We start from the raw sequence: 20,953 nt of genomic DNA on the forward strand, positions 1-20,953 counted from the left end.
TTTTGGTTGCCCTCCGCTGGACCCTCTTCAATGCGTCCACATCCTTTTTGTAGTGGGGGGAGGGGAAGGCAGAACTGGACACAATACTCCAGATGTGGCCTCACTAGAGCCGAATAAAGGGGAATAGTCACTTCTCTGGATCTGCTGGCAATGCTCCTCTTAATGCAACCTAATATGCCATTAGCCTTCTTGGCTACAAGGGCACACTGTTGACTCATATCCAGCTTCTCATCCACTGTATCCCCCAGGTCCTTTTCTGCAGGACTACTATTTAACTGGGGACTACTACTATACTTGGGATTCTTCCGTCCCAAGTGCAGGATTCTGCACTTGTCCTTGTTGAACCTCATCAGATTTCTTGTGGCCCAATCCTCCAATTTGTCTAAGTTACTCTGGACCTTATCTCTACCCTCAAGCGTATCTACCTCTCCCCCTAGCTTAATGTCATCCGCAAACTTGCTGAGGGTGCAATCCATCCCCTCATCCAGGTAATTAATAAAGATATTGAACAAAACTGGTCCTAGAACCGAACCTTGGGGCACTCCGCTAGAAACCGACCGCCATCCTGACATCGAGCCATTGATCACTACCCGCTGGGCCCTGCCTTCTAACTAGCTTTCTATCCATCTTACCGTCCATTTATCCAATCCACATTCCCTTAACTTGCTGGCAAGGATATTGTGGGAGACCGTATCAAAAGCCTTGCTAAAGTCAAGGTATATCACATCCACTGACTTTCCCACGTCCACAGAGCCAGTTACCTCATCATAAAGCTAACCAGATTGGTCAGGCACAACTTGCCCTTTGTGAAGCCATGCTGACTATTCCTAATCACTTTCTTCTCCTCCAAGTGCCTCAAAATGGATTCCTTAAGGATCCCTTCCAGGATTTTTCCAGGAACCGAGGTGAGACTGACCGGCCTATAGTTTCCTGAATCGTCCTTCTTCCTTTTTTTGAAGATGGGCACTACATTTGCCTTTTTCCAATCATCTGGGATTTCTCCCGATCTCCACGACTTTTCAAAGATAATGGCCAAAGGCTCTCCTGATCTCCATGACTTTTCAAAGATAACTTCTCAATGACATTTGCTAACTCCCTCAGTACCCTCCCTCGGATGCATTAAGTTCGGACCCATGGATTTGTGTACGTTTAGCTTTTTTAAATAGTTCCTAACCTGTTCTTTACTCACCAAGGGCTGTCCATCTTCTTCCCATCTTGCGTCACTTAGCGCATTATTCGTGGAGTCCACCTTGTCCGTGAAGACAGAGGCAAAGAAAGCATTAAGTACTTCAGCTTTCCCTATATCATTTGTCACTAGGTTACCTCCTTCATCGAGTAGGGGCCGCACACCCTCTCTGATCACCACCTTCTTGTTAACATGCCTGTAGAAACCTTTCTTGTTATCCTTCACATCCTTAGCCAGTCGTAATTCCATTTGCACTTTCGCCTTCCTGATAACCCCCCCGGCATTCTTGAGCTATACATTTAAACCCCTCCCATGTCATTTGTCCTCCCTGTTTGTGAGCAGAAGGTCAAGCTGCGCACAGCCCCTGGTCGGATCCTTCAGCACTTGTACCAAGAAGTTAACCCCAACATTCTCCAAAAATTTCCTGGATTGTCTGTGTACTGCCAAATTGGTTTCCCCACAGATTTCAGGGTGATTATAGTCCCCCACAAGAACCAGGGCCTGTGATCTGGAAGCTTATCTCAGTTCCCACAGTACAATTGCCACTCATTTCTCCACTGGTAGCGCAGGTCTTTTTCTGGTGTCCCTAACCTGGGGGCTGGGTCAAGATGGCACACAGATCCAGGATTATGATCCTTTGCATCCAAAAGCCACTGCTTATCATTCTAAAACTCTATTACAATACGATGCCACTGGTCAGTGCTTACCTCTTGGGCCCAGAGGAGACACTCCCCCATCTGCAGCTGCTCAATGAACACCACCAACAAATTTGAATTGCTTTTGACTATGTCCCTCCACAATCTGTTGACCATGAAATCATCATGTCCCCTGCTGCTGTGGTTCTTCTTTTGGCTCTGCAAATACTGGCGGATCATTTATCCTGTGTTTGCAACGCTCAGGACAAGGGTGCATGTTTCTGTTAGATCCAAAATGCCTCACATGTTTATAGGATTTCTAAAAAAGCTGCGAAAATTATGGGATGTGGATGGTATTATAGAATGGAGAAAGTTGCATAATAGGAACTTGACTTCTGTGCTTTGTGTCTGCCCTGCCGTACATTGCTCAAATTTCTCAAAACATGAGGGTGATTGCACACTGGAATGTCTACACAGGGTGCACTGACAGAACGATACAAGCACTCCTGGTGAGCAAACAGTGGGTACATCTAGACTACATGCTTCTTTCGAAAAAGCGTCTTTTGAAAGAGATTATCTAGATAGCCACATTTTTTTTCGAAAAACGGATCTTTTTTGAAAGAGAGCACCCAGGCAATCTGGATGCTCTCTTTTGAAAAAGCCATTCTTCCTCATAAAATGAGGTTTATCGCTGTCAAAAATGCCACCGTCTTTCTTTCAATTTAATTTCAAAAGAACATGGCGGCAGTCTAGATGCAGGTGATTTTTTTTGAAAAAAGGCCACTTTTTTTTAAAAAAACAAAAAACCCTGTAGTCTAGACATAGCCAGTGTCACAAATACATGTGCACAAGTGATATGCTAACTGGCAGCTTAACAATGATGTAATTTACATTGACCAGAGTTTGTAGTTTAGATATGGCCTTACATTTGACTTGCATACATAACTATTTCTAGAAAGCTGGGGGATGTTTAACACATTAAAAATTTCTGCTTCAGACACTTTAAAGAATGCAGTTAGAAATATGCTGTGCAGAATATTATAGTGTAGATGAGTCTCAGGTGTATTACTGAACAGTATTTGTGTGTTAAACAAAAGAACTTGAAATCTATTATTACAGTCAGACTCGGATGTCAGTTCAGTTTATATATGTTAAAAAGGTTAAATAACTGAAGTGGCTGCTTACTCTGTTTTAAAGATTGTAACATTGGATAGTTAAAAGTGCATAATGTTTCTTGCATTTCTATGAAGTGTGGTCCTGGAAGAAGTCTGTATGTGAAGAACTTACTAAAGATAATATCTGGAACTTTTTTTTAAATTGAGCTTCTGAAAGTGCTGCATATAGCTCTGTGGAAACTGAGCATTTAGTATTTCAGCTGTGACCATATTTCTTCTCAAGTTTTTCTCAAGGTCCCTGATATGCTGTTCTAGATGAAATGTAGTATTGGCAGCAAGTGATTGATTATCTCCAGTGTGAAATGTGTTGTATCAGGCCTTAAATCTGTTTTTCTTCTCACCGTGTAATTTATTATGTGATCTAGATTCTAGAAGTACTAATTTATCATTATACATTTCCAGTGTTTAGGCCTGTGGCCTGGAAACCATTTATGGCTCTTGAAGGTCTAAATTGTGTCTGACAAGGGCAACTGTGTTAAAGAAATACATCTTTGATTAGGAACTGAAAATGTATTCTTTGACTCATGCCCTGCAACTTTTAAAGGTATGAAGTGTTTATGCACAGGTAAAAATTATATTTCTTTCTCTAGTCAAATATTTCGCTTATTTATGCAACCTAGCATCTTACTGATTTTCTTCTCTATTTCTCAGTAGTTAGCACCACCTCAAAATCCCCTTGGTTTCTTATCTCTTTAATGAGTATTTCACTTTTTAACTAGATATATCCACTGCATTTCTTTTATTTTAAAACCCATTTTCAGCTTATTTGCCTATTTCCTGAACTTATTAAAATCCCATTGCAAACTTGCTATCTCCCTCACTCGATAAAATTTCTTCATTTGCAAACTTGGTAGCTGTGCAACTATTAATAATTATCACAGAGACTTGGTGGGATAATATACATGGCTGGAATATTGGTATAAAAGAATTACAGTTTACTTAGGAAGGACAGGCAGGGAAAAAGGGAGGAGGAGGAGGAGAGTTGCCTTATGTATTGAAAATGTATATACTTGCACTGAAAAGGACAAAGGAGACAGACTTGTTGAAAGTCACAGGGTAGGGATAAAGGTAAAAATTTAGGGTAATGTCATTGTACAGGTTTACTATAGACCTCCTACCCAGGAAGAAGAGGTGCCTGAGACTTCTTTAAACTTGTAACAAAATCATCCAAAGCACAGGAGTTGGTGTTGCTGGGGGGGTCTTCAGCTACTCAGATGTTTGTTGGGAAACTAACACAGCAGGGCACAGATTATCCAGCAAGTTCTTGGAATGTATTGGAGACAGTTTTTTTTTCAGAAGGTGGAGACAGCTATTAGGGGATTTTAGATTTAATGTAACAAAAAGGAAGGACCTGGTTGAGAATTTGAAAGGGGAAAGAAGATAGCTTGAGTGACAGTGATCATGAAATGACAGAGTTCATGATTCTAAGGAATGGTAGGAGGGAGAACTGCAAAATAAAGACAGTGGAGTTCAAGAAGGCAGACTTAAGCAAACTCAGGAAATCCATTCTTTCTTCTGGGAGGAAGACAAACATGGCACACACTGTGCAAGTAACAACAGCAGACCGTTCACTATCCATACCTTCTGTCCTGGAGAATGGATTTAAAAGAAAGGCAAAAGAACCTCGTACCCTTCCCTCTCCCCTTTCCAACTCCCTCTCTAAACTCCCTGTTAGCACTCACCTCTTTGTAAGCTCCTTAGTCACTTGCTCACTGCTTTATAAGGCCCTGGACTGCCTGAAAGTCCCTCCCCCTATCAAGGCTCAGATACAACAGAGACTTCTACAATTCAAACTTTAATTAGAAGCCAACAGTTTCCACCTGCCAGTCACAGTACACACTCCGTGAAAGGGAGGGAGCAGGGGAAGGGAGGGGGAAAAAAAGCCTCACTCACAAACAAAGGGTGAAAAAAACCGTCACTCACAAACACAAACTCAGCACACTGCAAGAAAGCCTCAAACACAACACACACTGCAGATAGCCACTTCCCTCAAGAGTCTTGTATCTGCTTCTCCTTTACCTGGAGAACTCCCTCTCTAAACTCCCTGTTAGCACTCACCTGTTCGACAAAGCCCTGGCTGTGTTGATTTAGTTGGGATTGGTCCTGCCTAGAGCAGGGGGCTGGACTTGATGACCTTCTGAGGTCTCTTCCAGTTCTATGGTTCTATGATTCTATGTGTGTCCTTCATTTTCTGGGTGCCCAAACTTGAGGCCCTGTTTTACCATTACTGTCAATTTTAAAATCAAGATTGGATGTTCTTCTAAAGATCAATTAGTATTTGGGGGCAGTTCTATGGCCTGTGTTATACATACTATTATACAATTTGTTTTGGGTTGAGTTGACAGTCTGCATCCATTTGACTTGTGGCTCAGCCACAGAGAGAGACAGTGGCACATTATCGAACATGCAGTCTTGCTGGGGAGCAGGGCCATTATCGAAGAATGGAACATGCATGATTCAAAATTACATTTCTGTGGTCTGTATTCTGTTCATAAACACTGTCTTTGCTACATGCTCTAAAGTAGTACTACTAACTAATAGCTATTATAGGTTATCTTCTATTATTATTTGTATTATGGTATGCTTGAAGGCCTGGATCAAGATCAGAACTATATTGTGGAAAGCAGGGTACGCATACCACAGGAAGAGACCATCCTTTCTACAAGAGTTCACAATCCATTAAGATGAGGTAGGCAAGAGTGGGAGTGGAATGCAGCCAGAGGTCACATAACAAATCTGTGGTTGAGCTGAGAAAAGAACCCAGATTCTAAAAGTGCCCTATCCACAAGTCTATATTGTCTCTCCACAGACTAGCCACTAAAAGGTGTGAAAAAAATGCAGTGCCTGTGTTTTCTACAACAATTTGCTAGGTAGCAGAGTAATGGTAGGACCCAGAAATCCTGGATTTTATGTACTATTCTGGAGAGGAGTTTCATCCAGAGGTTACAAGCAGCACAGCCAAGCACATTGGTTTGGCACATTCAAAATAAATGTTTGCAATTTGGGTCGCTAATTGCAAACCCAAATCTCATCCATATTAGAAACCTTGGGCAAAATCCTCCTTCTACTGAAGTCAATGGAGAGCTCCTGTTTGACTTCTGTAGGGCCAGGAGATAACCCCGGGGTTTTATTTCCTGCTCTGCTGGATGTAACCTTATGCACCTTCTTATTACTCATCTGTAGCCTGAGGAGTCAGTGATATTTGCTTTCCTCCTAGGTAAAGGTATGAGGTCTTGTCCAACAATGAGGGTTCTGAAGTGCATATACTGTTCCCCACTGGCTCAGGTGAAGGGATATCTTGAGATGCAAGTATGCCTAATCTTACAGAAGTCAAATCAATATTCAGCTCGGGATGGTCCACCTGCACCTTAAACTCCACAAAGTAAATAACTGAGTCTTTCACCTCCACAAAAATATGTAGTCACAGTCCAGACCAGATCAAACCAGCCTCTTGAGTTGAGAGGGAGGAGAAATGATGTGTTCTAAATTACCTTTTACCATTCAGGAAAGAGATCTTGGAGTCATTGTGGACAGTTCTCTGAAAATATCTGTTCAGTGTGCAATGGCACTGAAAAAAACCTGACAATATTGAGAACAGTTAGGAAAGGGATAGCTGAAGAGATAGAAAATGCCATAATGTCTTTATATAAAACCGTGATATACCTACACTTTGCAGTTGTGGTCACCCTATCTCATAAATATGTATTAAAATTTGAAAAGGTACAGAGAAGAACAACAAAAATGTGTAGGAGTTTGGGGAGAGATTCCACATGAGGAGAGACTAAAAAAAGACTGAAGTGATCAGTTTAGAAAAGAGAGAACTAAGGGTGGGGGGCATGATAGAGGTCTACAAAACCATGAATAGTATAGAGAAAGTGAACAGGGAAATGTTATTTATCCCTTCACACAACACAGGAACCAGGGATCATCCAACACAATTAATAGGCAATAGCTTTAAAACAAACCTAAGGCATTGCTGCTTCTCATAATACACACTCAAGTTCTGGAACTCATTGCCCCAGAACGTTATGAAGGCCAAATCTATCAGGTGTAACAGCAAGTCTGTCTAACAACAACCAGAGTTGTTAGTGCTGTACAGTGTTGCTGATGGCGCAGAGTTGTTTAATGCTCCTAGTGCTGCTATTCATGGAGCCCCAGTGTTAGCTACACTAGCAGAGAGTGCCGCATATTGATTCAGCAGACCTTGATGATGTTCATAAAGAAAGACCACAGACTCAGTTCAGTGAAGAAGGTACTTGGCCAGGTTTATTGACAGTAGAGCGCACAGTACTAGCACCTTGTCAAACAGGTCACAGGGACACAAATACATTATTGCCTGTGACAAGGTAATTCTCAGAGGGGTAGCCATGTTACTCTGTATCTGCAAAAACCATCAGGAGTCCTGTGGCACTTTAAAGACTAACAGATTTATTTGAGCAGAAACTTTCATGGGTAAAAACTGCCTCTTCAGATGCATGTGACAAGATAAATGCTCAGTCAAGATAACAGGATGCTGTCCACTTGGCTTATGCAAAGATGCCCCTCCAGTGACTTCTTTTAAATACTGCTACAAACAAGTTATATATAACGCTCCTGATATTGTTAGTTGCCTTCCTTATACCTGATAGTTCAAAAAATCCTCATCCATTATCCTGTCATCTAATGTTCCCTGTAAGCTGAGCACTTGGGCAGCCAACCAGGAGAGATTCATATGTTTCTATTGGTGGTGCACATGTATGGATGCACATAACAAAATTTATTCTGAATATGGATAGAAAAATTTAGAGGGAATATTGTTGTAATTCCATCCTTATCTTACAGGGGGTCGGCATTAGGGATATAAAATCCTGTTTAATTGACTAACTGGTTAAAGGAGGAGTGGGGGGAGGGGTGCTGTAGCTTGACTATAGCAGCCCTCCCCCTCCACCTGCCTGTGGGGCTCTCTGACTCCCCACTGACAGATGCTTCTTCATCCGGGATGCCAGAGCAATCCCTGCCTTCTCCGCATCCTCCCTTCCCCCCCTCCCGGGGCTGGAGCAGCCCCCTGCCCATGGCAGGTGGGGAGCTACTCCAGCTCCATTGTTAACTAACCACTTAAATCGTCACATCCCTAGTCAGCATGTCCCTATATAATCTCTTGGGAATGTGTCTAGGTGTACTGCTCCAGCAAGGTGTATAACTGGGTTGAAAAAAGAGTGAGAAAAATTCATAGAGGCTAGGTCCATGGTAAGGGATGCAGCCCCTGTTGTGAGTTGACATATCACCTTATCAGGAGGTGACAAAGGCCATTTGTAACAATGTTTTCAGAGTGTGGATAGAGGCATAATTATCTCTGCGGTCAAGCCCATGTGAAAGGGGTCTTGAGGCCACTGGTGCTATCTAGGACTCCAGAAACGGGGGGATCCCAGAATATCTTCCAGATTGCAACCATTGTTGTTCTTGGCAAATGGTAGTCTTACAACCTCATTCATGAGACGGTACCATACCACCCTTTAGACATTTCAAATGTTTCCCTTCCCTGATTGCATCTCTTCCGTAGTGTCTTAATTCAGACTGAACCTACATTCATTCAAACTCTGATTTGCCTCTAGGCATTGGGAAAACAAGACCTTTCAATTATTTGATTCCACCATACATTTTTAAGGAATTCTGGAGTTTCTTACATTGCACAATCCTCTCAATCTTATTACCACCATGGCAGGGGCAGTAGGTATGTATAATTTTTGGTGGTGTCTCATTAGCCACTCCCCCTGACCCCTGTTAACCACCTCCCGACCCCCATTAAACACACCCCCTGACCCTCATTAACCACGCCCACTGACCCCCATTAACCAGGCCTCTAGAGGTAACATACTTGAGGCAAGATGGACACATGACCAGAAGTAAAAGGTGTCATGTCACCCCTCTCGAAGGACTTTTCCCACCATCCTATCAACAGGGATTAGTTTGGCCCCCACCAAACCTCCCTCATGAAACTATCCTGCAGTTGCATTAACCCAATGTATGTGACATTAAATTGGGGGCAGAGAGGCTGGGGGAAGTGTTCCCTCTAAGGCTATGTCTACACCCGTAGCTTCTTGTGCAAGTACAGCTGTTCTTGTGCAAGAACCCACAGCATATCCACACTGCCCGCCTGCTCTTGTGCAAGGAAACTTACAGTACCATGTGGTAAGAGAGGGCATCTTGAGCAAGAGCTATGCTCTTTTCTAACAGGTGTAAGCTCTCTTGCTCAAGAAGGCAGTGTGGATGCTCGGCAGGGATTTCTTGCGCAAGAAACCCCTATTGCTAAAATGGCCAGTGTGGATACTCAGCAGGGATGCTCTTCTGCAAAAGCACAGCTTACACATGGTAGTGTGGATATGTGTTTGCACAAGACTTCTTGCACAAGAACCCTTGCACAAGATGCCGCCAGTGTAGACATAGCCTAAGAGTTTCCTCCCATGAGCGGAATGAATTTTGTGTTGTGCACCAGTACTGAGTTCATGTGGCTTGTTTGGATGTGCCACTGTGGCACCCAACTTGTTAATAAATATTTTATAAACCTTTACCTTTTCTCTCTGCTGCCATGTCTCCTCCCTTTGCTCCATCAGCTCCCCTGGTGCCTGCTGCCTCCCAACTCCTCACCCTCCTCTCCTGTCCTGACTCCTGTGCTTCACACTGCCCTCAGCCCTCCTGCGACCTGCTTCCCTCCACCAGCCCTTCTCTCCCCCCTGTGCCCACTCCTCCAGTAGCTCCAGTCTGATCATGTGAGCTACCCCTCCTCATCCTCTCTTCTAACACCTCCCTTTACACACCTGCCCTGCCTCTCTCCTCTGGTGCTGGTCCCTCCCCTGCAGGTGTCTGCCCTTCTGCCTTACCCCCAGAATCCCCTGGCTCCTGCACCTACCCTTACCCCTGCACCTTCCTGGTGCCTCCACCTTCCCTTACTGCCCTTCCCCCTTTTCCCTCTTTTTCCCTGATGCCCCCCTCCTCACCACCCTCTGCCCCTGTTCTCCTCATGCCCCTCTGTGTCCTCACACATGACTTGCTCCATCCCCACCTTTCTCATGCCCACCCCTTTTTTCAAGCCTTCTCCCAGCATCTCCCTCTCCCCCCTCTAGCCCCCAATGCCCTTACCCTCTCCTCTCCCAGCATCACCCTGTCCCCCCTCCCAATGACACCTCCCCTTTTCCTCACTGTCTGCACTTGGTCCCCTGGCATTTGTGTCTCCTCCATGCTGTCCCTTGGTGCCTTCTCCTTTCTTCCCCCTCCCCCTCCACACAAGCCCCTTCTTCTCCCACCCCTTCCCTCTAGTTTTCCCCCTTCCCCTCCCTCCCCTACCTTCTGCCTTCCACTTTGCAGGGCCGGAGTCTGTGCTCGGGCCCCAGAAATCCCCAGAGCTAGGCCGCGTGGTGCAACACCGCACCGAGCAGTTTTAAAGTCCCGGGCCGTGATGTCACATCACTCCCAGGCATCTCCCTGCTTACCTGTAAACGCTGCGCATGGAGCAGCAGCCAGCAGCGCGCGCTGGCAAGGGGGAGCCAGACTGAAAGCTACGCACAGCAGGGATGGTCCGGGGCTGGGAGGGGGACACTCTGATGCCGGGGTGGGAGGATGCACAGGTAGGCCAGCAGGTGGGGGCTGGGACCCGCTCCAGGCAGGGCTGGGGGAGAGACCCAGCTCCAAATATTGGTGGAGCAGGGCTCCCGGCTCAGAATCTTGCTAGAGTATGGACACCACGAGCCCATATAACTTGCTGCCCATGCACCATGGGATTATCTTAACTGGTCTAACTTCTACCCTTTTGTTCTGTCCTTGCTTAATTGCCACATATTTGAAAACTGCAATGTTCAGCTTTTTCTGTAAATGACAACTGACTGGTATATTGCCTTCATCCATTCTTATTATTAATTTTCTTACCATACTGCATTCCCAGTGCTTTCACCTTTATGGTTAGGTTTCCTGATGGAGGTGTCTGGAGAACCAGACTTGACCACACATTCAGAAGGATGCAGAGGAAATGATTTTATTTCAGAGCTGAGTTGCGACTGCAGATCTTTTAACATGGATGGTCTTTTATGAATCTTGTATCATCTTGATTGCAGGGAAGCTCTTAGTCAAATATGTTTGACTCAATGCCAGGTCTGAAGTCTTTTCAAAGTACTGTCATTTCGCATTCCTGATTGTGACTCTAGCAACAGAGACAACATCTCGTGTAAATGAGAACTCATCGGGATTGTTTATTGACATAGGTAATTAGCTTCTGGAGGAATCTAATTAAGCCGAGCTTGGCGGTCTCTTCATCTGATTTTAAATGAGGCTACCATAAAATAAATACAGTAAGCCAGTGGTTCCCAACCTGTGGTCTGAAGACCCCTGGTGGTCGGCGATGACACTGTAAAGAGTCTGTGAAAAGTTTAAAATAGAAATTAAAATAAATGTACAGTGTATAAAAACACTTATGTATTTTAAAATTCATATATTGTGCAATTATAAATATAAATTAATACTTAGTTCTATGATTATGTTACGTGAATACATCACCCCACTCTAACCATTCAAAAGCCATTGGAGTGATGGGAAGGGTTTAATTGGGCTAGCAAAAATGGATCACTGGATCAAGACAGGAATGCTGAAAAGAAAGGAACTGAGAGATCACTGTGGAACATCAAGTTTTACTTCACAACAAACACAAAGTAAAGGGAAAATGTGAAAAAGTAGCGATGTATAGTTGGAGTTAGGGTTTACATGGACTAGCAATAAATGTCAAATGAGAGTTTAAAACCAGCTAATCTTAAATGTCACATTGAAATGAAACATGGCGACTATGTTTCTAAACCAACTGAATTTTTTGAGAACAAACACAAAGAATTTAAGGAAAGTGAGAAATTAATCGAGCACATAGCCCACAAGCAGTGACAATGCTAAGGCAGTACAAGCCTCTTATTGGTTGGCTCAACTCATAGCCAGGACAGGAAAGCCAGGCACCATTGGGAAGTAATTGATATTACCCACAGCAAAGCAGATGGTGAGTGCAGAGCTCGGAGACAAGGCTGGGAAACAGATTGGTTTAATTTCTCTCTCAAATAACACAGTTCAGCACAGAATTGGCTAAATGGCTCAGAATGTTAAGGAACAACTGACTGAGAGGGTGCGGAAAAGTCACTTCTGTTTTTTTTTCAAATTGATGAGTCAACGAATACTGCAAATCATTCAAACTTCCTGTCAGTCGTCAGATATGAAAACAATGGATGGTGTCAAGAGAACTTTCTCTTTTGCACATCTTTGCCCACATGCTCAACTGGCGAGCTTATTTTTGATGTGTTGAGTGATTTTGAGGGATCATGATATTGACTGGTCAAAATGTGTGGGGATCAGTACTGATGGGCTTGTGCAATGACCGGCCAGTACACTGGAGTAGTCTCTCGAGTTAAAGCAGTGTCACCATTAGCTACAATAATTCACTGCAGCATTCCCAGGGAAGCGCTAGCTGTTCAAAAAATGCCTGCTGACCTAAGAACGATTTTCAATGAATTAATGAATATTGTTAATTTAATCAACTCCTGTCCATTGAATTCAAGACTGTTTGCTGCTTTGTGTGACGAGATGGGCAGTGATCACAGCCTACTTCTTCACACACAAGTTCGCTGGCTTTCAAGAGGAAAGGTTCTCTCACCCCATTTGAATTGCATGATGAAGTGAGGCTTTTTTTGCTGGACCATCATTTTGAGCTCTCTCGTCACTTTGTTTCCTTGACTTGCTAAATTGGCTTACTTAGCTGATATCTTCAGCTACCTAAATGGGCTTAATCGAAGTCTGCAGGGAAAAGCTGTGACCATCTTCCGTGTCCATGACAAGACTGATGCTATGATCAAGAAATTGGACCTGTGGACATCTTGACTTAATCAGTCCAACAATGATTCTTTCCCAAATCTCTCTGATTTTTTTCTTTGGCCAGCTCAGAAATGCAACTCACAGATAATGTGAAATCAGAGACCACATGCAAAGCCTCAAAGTACAGCTGTGTAAGTACTTTCTTGTTACCAACACGAACAACAACTGGATCAGAAAACCATTTGTGGACCTTGCTACCAACATAAACACAAGTTTGACATCCCAAGAACAAGACAGCCTCGCTGAACTATCAGGAATTAATTCATTGAAGCTTGTCTTCAAACAAAAACCCCTGACTATCTTTTATCTACAAGTTGTTACTGAATATCCAGAACTTGCTTACAAGGCTGCAAAATACTTGATGCCTTTTCCAACAACTCATGTTTGTGTGAATGGATTCTCTGTACTGGTTGCATTAAAATGGAAGTGCCAGAGCTGGCTGACTGTGGAATCAGATCTAAGGCTGAGATTATCATCAGTCCAACCAAACATCCATGCTCTTTCACTGAAATGCATTTGAAGCATTATCATTTTTTATGTATGAATGTGAGAATGTTAAATCTTGCACAGAAACCACATTGCATATCTAAATTTCTGTCCTTACGTTCTTCTATGTTTCAGATTGAAACTTGTGGTGTTAGACAATGTATGGAAGGATATTGAGGATCAATGTGACATAGTCTGTGCAACAAACGGTGCACATGTCGAATGTGTACCCTAATGTACCCTAATAATGTGTACCCATATGCCAAATGTAATTTAAGCTTATTACCCATGAGTTGTGTACATATTCTTCAGTTCACATTATTCAATAAAAATAAATGACACCTCAAAACTGTTACACTTCAATGTGGACACCCTGTATAATCTCTCAATAGTACTAGATTTGTTTAGATAACATGAACTATTACATATTTCAAATGATTATCAAATAATGGAATGTTTGAAAATAGCTATATCGTTTGGGGGTGTCAGTAAAATGTTAATCGATTTAAAAAGGGTTCTGTATGCTCATAAAGGTTGAGAGCCACTGCACAAAGTTATCTTGTGAAGTTGAAGGACAGCAGAGAAGGCAAATAAGCCCCTCATTGAAAGTGAAATTTGTAGTCTGACATGAGTGCAGATGGAGAGTCCCTGTATAAACAGAATGCAGCATGAGCATAGATTCCCCAAATCATCATGGCTGGTCTCTGATGTCCTCACAGTGCTGTCTGTGGGCACATATGAACATGTATGTGAATGTAATGAATGTGACTTGTGAGGATAAGCTGCCCATGCAATAAAAATCATGACAGAAAGGATTACCATGTACGTACTTAAGGAGACCCAGCCTTCATTGGTGTTGGATTCTAATAGATATGCAAGAAAGCACAGCTGACAATGTAGTGAACAGTGCACACCTTTTTCAGTTACCGCAGGTACAGTTGAACTGTAGTTGGCTAAGAGAACACGGCTTTTCATTGTATACTGCAATGAAAACTAGTCACAGGTTTAATGGTGAAAGAATGTGGATATGATTATTTACCTTGGCACGTTTTCCAGGTTCTGAAAGTTACTATTTCATAGTGAATAATAAAAACGTCCTTGAAAAAACAGACTCCCTATTGGTTCTAACAGTTTATACAGCTACATGTTCCGATTATATCCCTGCTATTGAATCAAATAAATACATTCTTATTTATTTAAAAACAACAACAAACAGTGACATGATTAAATTCTGTGTAATGGAGCCAAAATAGTCTTTAATTAAAGCTGTGACATGGCAGGAGGGGCAGCTTTACTGTGTAAATGACACAGAACGAAGACTACTGAACATGCACAGTAGGGAAATTGTGATGCCTGCTATGGGAAAGATTCCACAAAACGAAATAAAAATTTGGAGAGGAAATAGCTGTTATGCGTCTTGCTGAACTGGATTAAACATAATGAAGGTTTAAAAATGTCAGAGGCTTAAACAAACTAAAATTTGGCCCTGGATTAAAAAAAAGGTGGTACAGTTTTAACATCCCCTACATTTTATTCTCTTTTTCTGTTACAGATCACACATCTGTGGGCGGGCTGGGAGACAGTTTTTATGAATACTTACTGAAAGCTTGGCTGATGTCAGACAAAATGGACACGGAAGCAAGGAAAATGTACGACGATGCTGTTGAGGTGATTATAATCCACTGAGTTTTCTGTATATTGGATAAAAACAGTGCCATGGAAAAATTCACTTGATAACTGGGAAGCACAGAGGACTTTTACCTGTTTTATTAGTCTGCTGGGAAAACAATTTGGTTGTTTTTAAGGCTCCACGGGAACAGTAGCAACCTTTCCTTTTGTGTAGTTTAAAAAAATATTGCGGTGGGATCTTTTTAGTGCAGATTATCATACTAAAAGTTATCAGCTCTTTCAAAAGGCTTAGCTACAGCAAATCAAGGAGATGTTTAATTGGGACTGACCCTACAGCTCCAATATATGCAAAATTTCCCATGACATAATGGAAAGTTTTCTTGCCAGGTAAGTTCATGTAATAATTCAGGGAACTGGGATCCTGAAAGATTTTATTTCTTAAATTATTTTGAAAGCATTTAAATGTTATACAAAATATTTACTTTGTAATTATGTATATGGTAAAAACCAATTTCCTCCCACTGTGAAGTGATTGTCATGCCCCCTTGAAATGTAGTCGTCTTGGATCTTACCGTGGAGTGGTGTCAGCATGGGGTGGGCAGCCAGGACCCCGAGCACAGAGCCAGTAGCTTGGGCCCAGGTTGTAGGGCTAGCAGCTGGGATCCCACCTGAGCTCCGGGTGGGAGGCTGGCACCCGTGACCTGAAACAGAGCTGGGTGGTGCTCGCTCCCCGTCTTCTATGGGGCCTGATCCAGGCTCCAGCTGCACCCTCCTCCCTACCCCCAAACATTTCTGCATGTTCCCTTAGGGGGTGCACCCCACAGTTTTGGGACCTGTGTACTAATGCTATGATAAGCTTTGTTCATGTGATTAGATGTTTCAAACACAATTGTCTTTGTTAAATAGTAATTTGGCTCATACAATACAAAGGCACATAGATAGTGTGCAGTTTTCCAGGTTTAATACACAGTATCAGTACCTGATATGCAAAGTTTTAATGTAATGAGAATTTTCTTGAAGGAAATTCTTGATTATTTTTTATTACTAATATTTGGCTCCAACTAAAATATGGTCCACGCTATATAAACCTATAGGAATAGATAATCGCTGCCCCTAAAGAGACAAGATAGACAAAGCATGAGATGGAAAGGAGAGTGCAGAAAGGTAACTTGCTCATGGTTACAAGATCCATACTGTAGCAAAGAATAGACTTGTAGGCCTCCTGCATCCCAGTCCAGGGCCCTATCTATTCAGACCCTCTGAGGGATTGTCTCTAGCATGGGGTGAATCGACACTGCAGCCTAAAAAAGGCTCTCTACATTGATTGACTATCAGTTTCCCATTGACTCTGGCACTCCACCAGAACGAAATGAGTAAGGAGAGATGATGAGAGCTTTTCTGTCAAACCCCTATATTGTGGACCCCGTGGTAAGTAGATCCAAGCTACACCAGTTTGAGTTATGCTAACATAACTCAAATTGCATAGCTTAGATTGACCTGTCCCCATAGTATATTTCTGCCAGGAGTGCAAACTTTCTATCTGGAAAGCATTCATTTTCCACCTGTGACCTGTTTTTATAAGCTTCCCCTCCTTCTTCCCCCCTTCCCCCCCAAGGTCTGTGTGTGTTCATTTTCTGTCAGCATTTTAAAGCAATGCCTGCTCTTGGTTACTGCAATGCTTTAAAAATGAAACAAACACAAAAAACTCTTTGCTAATCTTTGTCCTGTATTTAAAGTACTGTGAAAACCAAAACACATCTTGTTGGACTCTGAATTCCTTTTTGCTTCAGCTTCCAGCAACTGAGTCTTGTTAAGCCTTGGCAAAATTAAGGCACCCTCTACTATCAGAAATCTTCTCCCCATATAGATACTTACAGGCAGTGAGCAAGTTATCTTGTAACCTTCCAGTGTATATACTAAATAGATTGAGCTTCTTCAGTCTCTCATGGTAAGGCAGATTTTCCAGAGCTTGAATTATTCTTTTTTAAACCTTTTCCAATTTGTCACTGTCTTTTTAAAAATATGATCAGTTGGTTATGCTCCAAATCCACAACGTCTTTTACTTTAGGCATTGCTTTCCAAAATACAATCCCCTATACTACAGTTGTGACCTATATTCTTGATTCCTATATATATGATACTCTGTTTAATTCTGATTAAAACACATGCTGTTCAAATATGCCCAGTTTATCGTTTGTTTTACTCTTCTGTGTACATCTGACCTGTCCTTATAATTGTTAATAACTGTACCAATTTTTGTGTCACCTGACAGCATTGCCACAGTAATTTTATATTTTTTTCCAGATCAGTGATACTGAACAGCATTGAATCAAGAACTGATTCCTGTGGGATCTGTTGTGTTAATTTTGAGGGAATTAAATGTGAATTCAGAGTCACAGGGGTCAGCTTTATCCTTTCACTGTATAACTCCAGTCAGTTAAACATGGTTCAGGTTTTTGAGTACAGAGACTGCTTACAATGACAAACTTTCCATTAAAAATCTTATTACTCTTATTAACTATTACATTACAAAAAAGAAGAAATAGCAGTTAAAGCATTTGAAATGTAAAGTAATAAGTAAGGTCTAAAAATGGTTCTTGCTCTCTTTCTCTTTAGATGTAGTGTTTTTACAAGGGAAAAAACACCCAGTCTGATAGTCTTTTAAAGGATATTAAAGACGGTAAAGATGTTGTTTTTGAGGGACGACAAGACAAGGCAAACACACACAAAAGGAGAGAAAAGAACAGCAAAGATACAAAATGCTGCTTCTGTCTCTGGTGCAGACTCTCTCACTTGCAACTTTCCAGCTGGAGAAACACAGGCAAAGCACGCTGTCTTCTCAGCCCCTCCAAGGCCTAGAAAATTCATACCAGAATTGGGCTGTTTAAGATCCTGCTTTCATTGCCTCTCTGATTACTGGCTCTCAGCAGTGTTGCAAAAGATACAGTCTTGGCCAGCTAAGCCATGTTCTTATTAAACAGAAAGCAAAAAGGGAGGAAAGAGAAGAAATAAGGTGTGGGAAGGAAAAGGACACGTGGTAGGGAAGACAGTGGGAACCCCTGGGACCAGTGGACTTGGTGATGTTGTGAGATTTTTTTTCTCTGACCTGGTGTGGACAAGACATCTCTCAGGACCAGAATGCTGAAAGTTCAATAGTGTCACAGTGGATTTGGGAATTCCAAGAGCTAGTGAAGTGAGCCAGGATGGTGATGATTAGGGGACTGGAGCACTTGACCTACAAGGAGAGGCTGTGGGATTTGGGTTTACTTAGTCTGCAGAAGAGAAGAGTAAGGGGAGATTTGTTAGCAGCCTTTAACTACCCAAAGAGGATGAAAAGAGGTCTCAGTAGAGACAGATGGCAGAACAAGGAGGGTCTCAAGTTGGGTGGGAGAGGTCTAGGTTGGATATGCAGGGCTTGATAAACGGCAGCAAAAGCCGCTCGCCAGCCCCGCACTGTGCATGCGCAAGAGCTGCATTGTGCATGCGCGTGCCGCCGGTAAATGGGGCGCGTGGCTGAAATCTACTCGCCACGTGCGAGTAGATTCTATAGTTTGTTGAGCCCTGGATATTAGGAAAAACTATTTCCCTAGGAGGGCGGTGAAGTACTGGAATGGGTTACCTAGGGAGGTGGTAGAATCTCCATCCCTAGAGGTTTTTAAGTCCCAGGTTGACAAAGCTCTGGCTGGGATGATTTAGTTGGGGTTGGTCCTGCAAAAGTTTTGATCCCTCATGAAGTCTTATTTTAAGGATTCCTAAAGGGAATGACGGGTAATATGATGCATTAGATAATAATCCCCCATTTGTAACTGTGCTTTATGATGGGGCACTTACCCAGTTTTTAATCAATTTACTATGTGGTACACTGTTTTGATGTAATGCTGTAATTTTGATGTAATATTTTAAATCAGAATGTCATACATGTGTAAGTGAAATGCCTTACCGAAGTCTATTATGTCAACAGTTACTTTTATCAAACATGAGATTTAATTTTAAAAAGATATGCAATTTTTGACAAGACCTAATTTTATAAAGGTATGCTGATTCGCATAAGTTTGCCGCTGTCTCCTAGCTCTTTACTAATTGCATCCCATCTGAGCCTTTCCGTCCTTTTGCCTGGAACTGATGTAATCTGGTCTGTAGTTACCCAGTTCATCCTGTAACCTTTTTTCCAATGATTGCATAATGTTAGCTTTTTTTCTAGTCCTTTATAGCTTCCCCATCTAGACAGACTACTGTGACACAGGGTACTTAAGGTGGGTCCAAATGTGCACTATGGTCCACCCGACTGGAACAGCTTTCAGCTTCAGGGCCTATTTCTGTAACAGAAATTCTGCTAGATATAGCAGGAATGTGTGTGCAGACAAATGTTCAATAAGTATAGCTGTTTGTTTTCTCTATCTACATTTTGGAGGTTTTATTAAATCCATAAAATAATTAATCAGAGTTGTTCCCTAGTGCATGGATTTACAGTATAAATTTGTAAGTGTAATGTGTGCCTGGGCATATCTACATTGCAGTGTATGTGTGAGTTCACACTCAGGCTCAAGCCTTAACCCTCGTTCCATCTACACACACATCTCTTGGACGAGTCTCAGACTCAGGATCCTCTGAGGTTGAAAGATCCAAGCCCAAGTGAAGGGTCTAACCAAAATTCAAGCCCTAACTTGTTGCATTGTAAATGCAATCTTCCTCCGTTCTACAGACTTGGGGTCCTTGGAGTCCTCCAACAGTAGCCCACAATGCAATGAAGTGGCTTCCTTTGCCCTTTCTCTTCCAAAAATCACAAGTCAGCTCCAGGAAAATGGCTGCAGGCCCTTTGGCCCAAGTGTAATAGCTGAATATTTAACCTCCTATTTTATTCTGACAACTAAGCTGCAAATACATCTTATAAAACCATAGAGATGGAAGAGACCTCAGAAGAAAGAAGGGATTTCATCTGCACTAAGTGCAAGCTGGTCGCCATTATGGAAGAATAAATTAGAGGACTGGAGGCCCAAGTGTCATGACCCTACGCTTGATCAGAGAAGATGAAGACTTCCTCAGTAGAAGGCAGCGTTTAACCCTGCAAGCAAGGCAGGTGGAAGAGCAAGAAAGGGCAGTACAGGATGAGGAAGAGAACTGGCAGCATGTAACTTCTAGAAGGAAAAAAAAAGCCAGCACAGGAATCCCCCATTCCTACAGAGGTAAGTAATCGCTTTCAGGCTCTTTCCACAGGCTCTGCGATGGTGAATGCTTTGGAAGGGACCTCACAAGGAAGAAATCGGAAGGGAACCACTTCAACCAGAAGGCATGGGATGAATAGTCCTAGGGATGGAGGCTCCACGACCACCACCCCCAAAAGAAGAAGGCGGGTGGTGGTGGTCGGGGACTCCTTCCTAAGAAGGACTGAGACATCCATCTGCCATCCGGACCTGGAATCTCGAGAGGTGTGCTGCTTACTGGGGCCTCGAATTCAGGACGTGACTTAAGAGTCTTACAAAACTGATCAAACCTCCCTGCTTCTCCATGTGGGAACTAACGATATGGCCAAGAATGACCTTGAGCAGGTTATTGCAGATTACGTAGAGTTGGGAGAAAGGATCAAAGAATTTGGAGGGCAAGTGGTGTTCTTGTCCATCCTCCCTGTTGAAGGGAAAGAACTGGGTAGGGATCGTCGAATTGAGGAAGTAAATGCGTGGTTTTGCAGGTGGTGTCGCAGAGAGAGCTTTGGTTTCTTCGACCATGGGACTCTGTTCCAGGCACAAGTATTGTTAGGAAGTGATGGGATCCACCTAACAAAGAGAGGAAGTAGCATCTTCTCGGGCAGCCTTGCAAACCTAGTGAGGAGGGCTTTAAACTAGGTCCGTTGTGGGAGAGTGACCAAAACCCTGAGGGGAGTGGGAAAGTCGGATACTGGGAAGAAATGCAAAGAGGAACGAGCAAGAAAGGAGGACCCCTGTTTCGAATGGAGAAGATAGGGTAATCAACTA

General features: G+C 42.8%; 1 protein-coding gene across 2 annotated transcripts in view; it reads left to right on the forward strand.

Annotated features, from left to right (window-relative positions):
* The window catches only part of MAN1A2 (mannosidase alpha class 1A member 2), a 229,958-nt gene that overhangs the window by 170,222 nt on the left and 38,783 nt on the right, over nucleotides 1-20,953 (forward strand). For both annotated transcript variants that reach the window (XM_006135741.4, XM_075904629.1), the window contains exon 9: nucleotides 14,908-15,023. In XM_006135741.4, coding sequence (XP_006135803.2) covers nucleotides 14,908-15,023 — 116 coding nt within the window. The remainder of the gene's footprint in view (nucleotides 1-14,907; nucleotides 15,024-20,953) is intronic.

Source organism: Pelodiscus sinensis, chromosome 1 (genome assembly GCF_049634645.1).
Source record: "Pelodiscus sinensis isolate JC-2024 chromosome 1, ASM4963464v1, whole genome shotgun sequence".
NCBI lineage: Eukaryota > Metazoa > Chordata > Testudines > Trionychidae > Pelodiscus > Pelodiscus sinensis.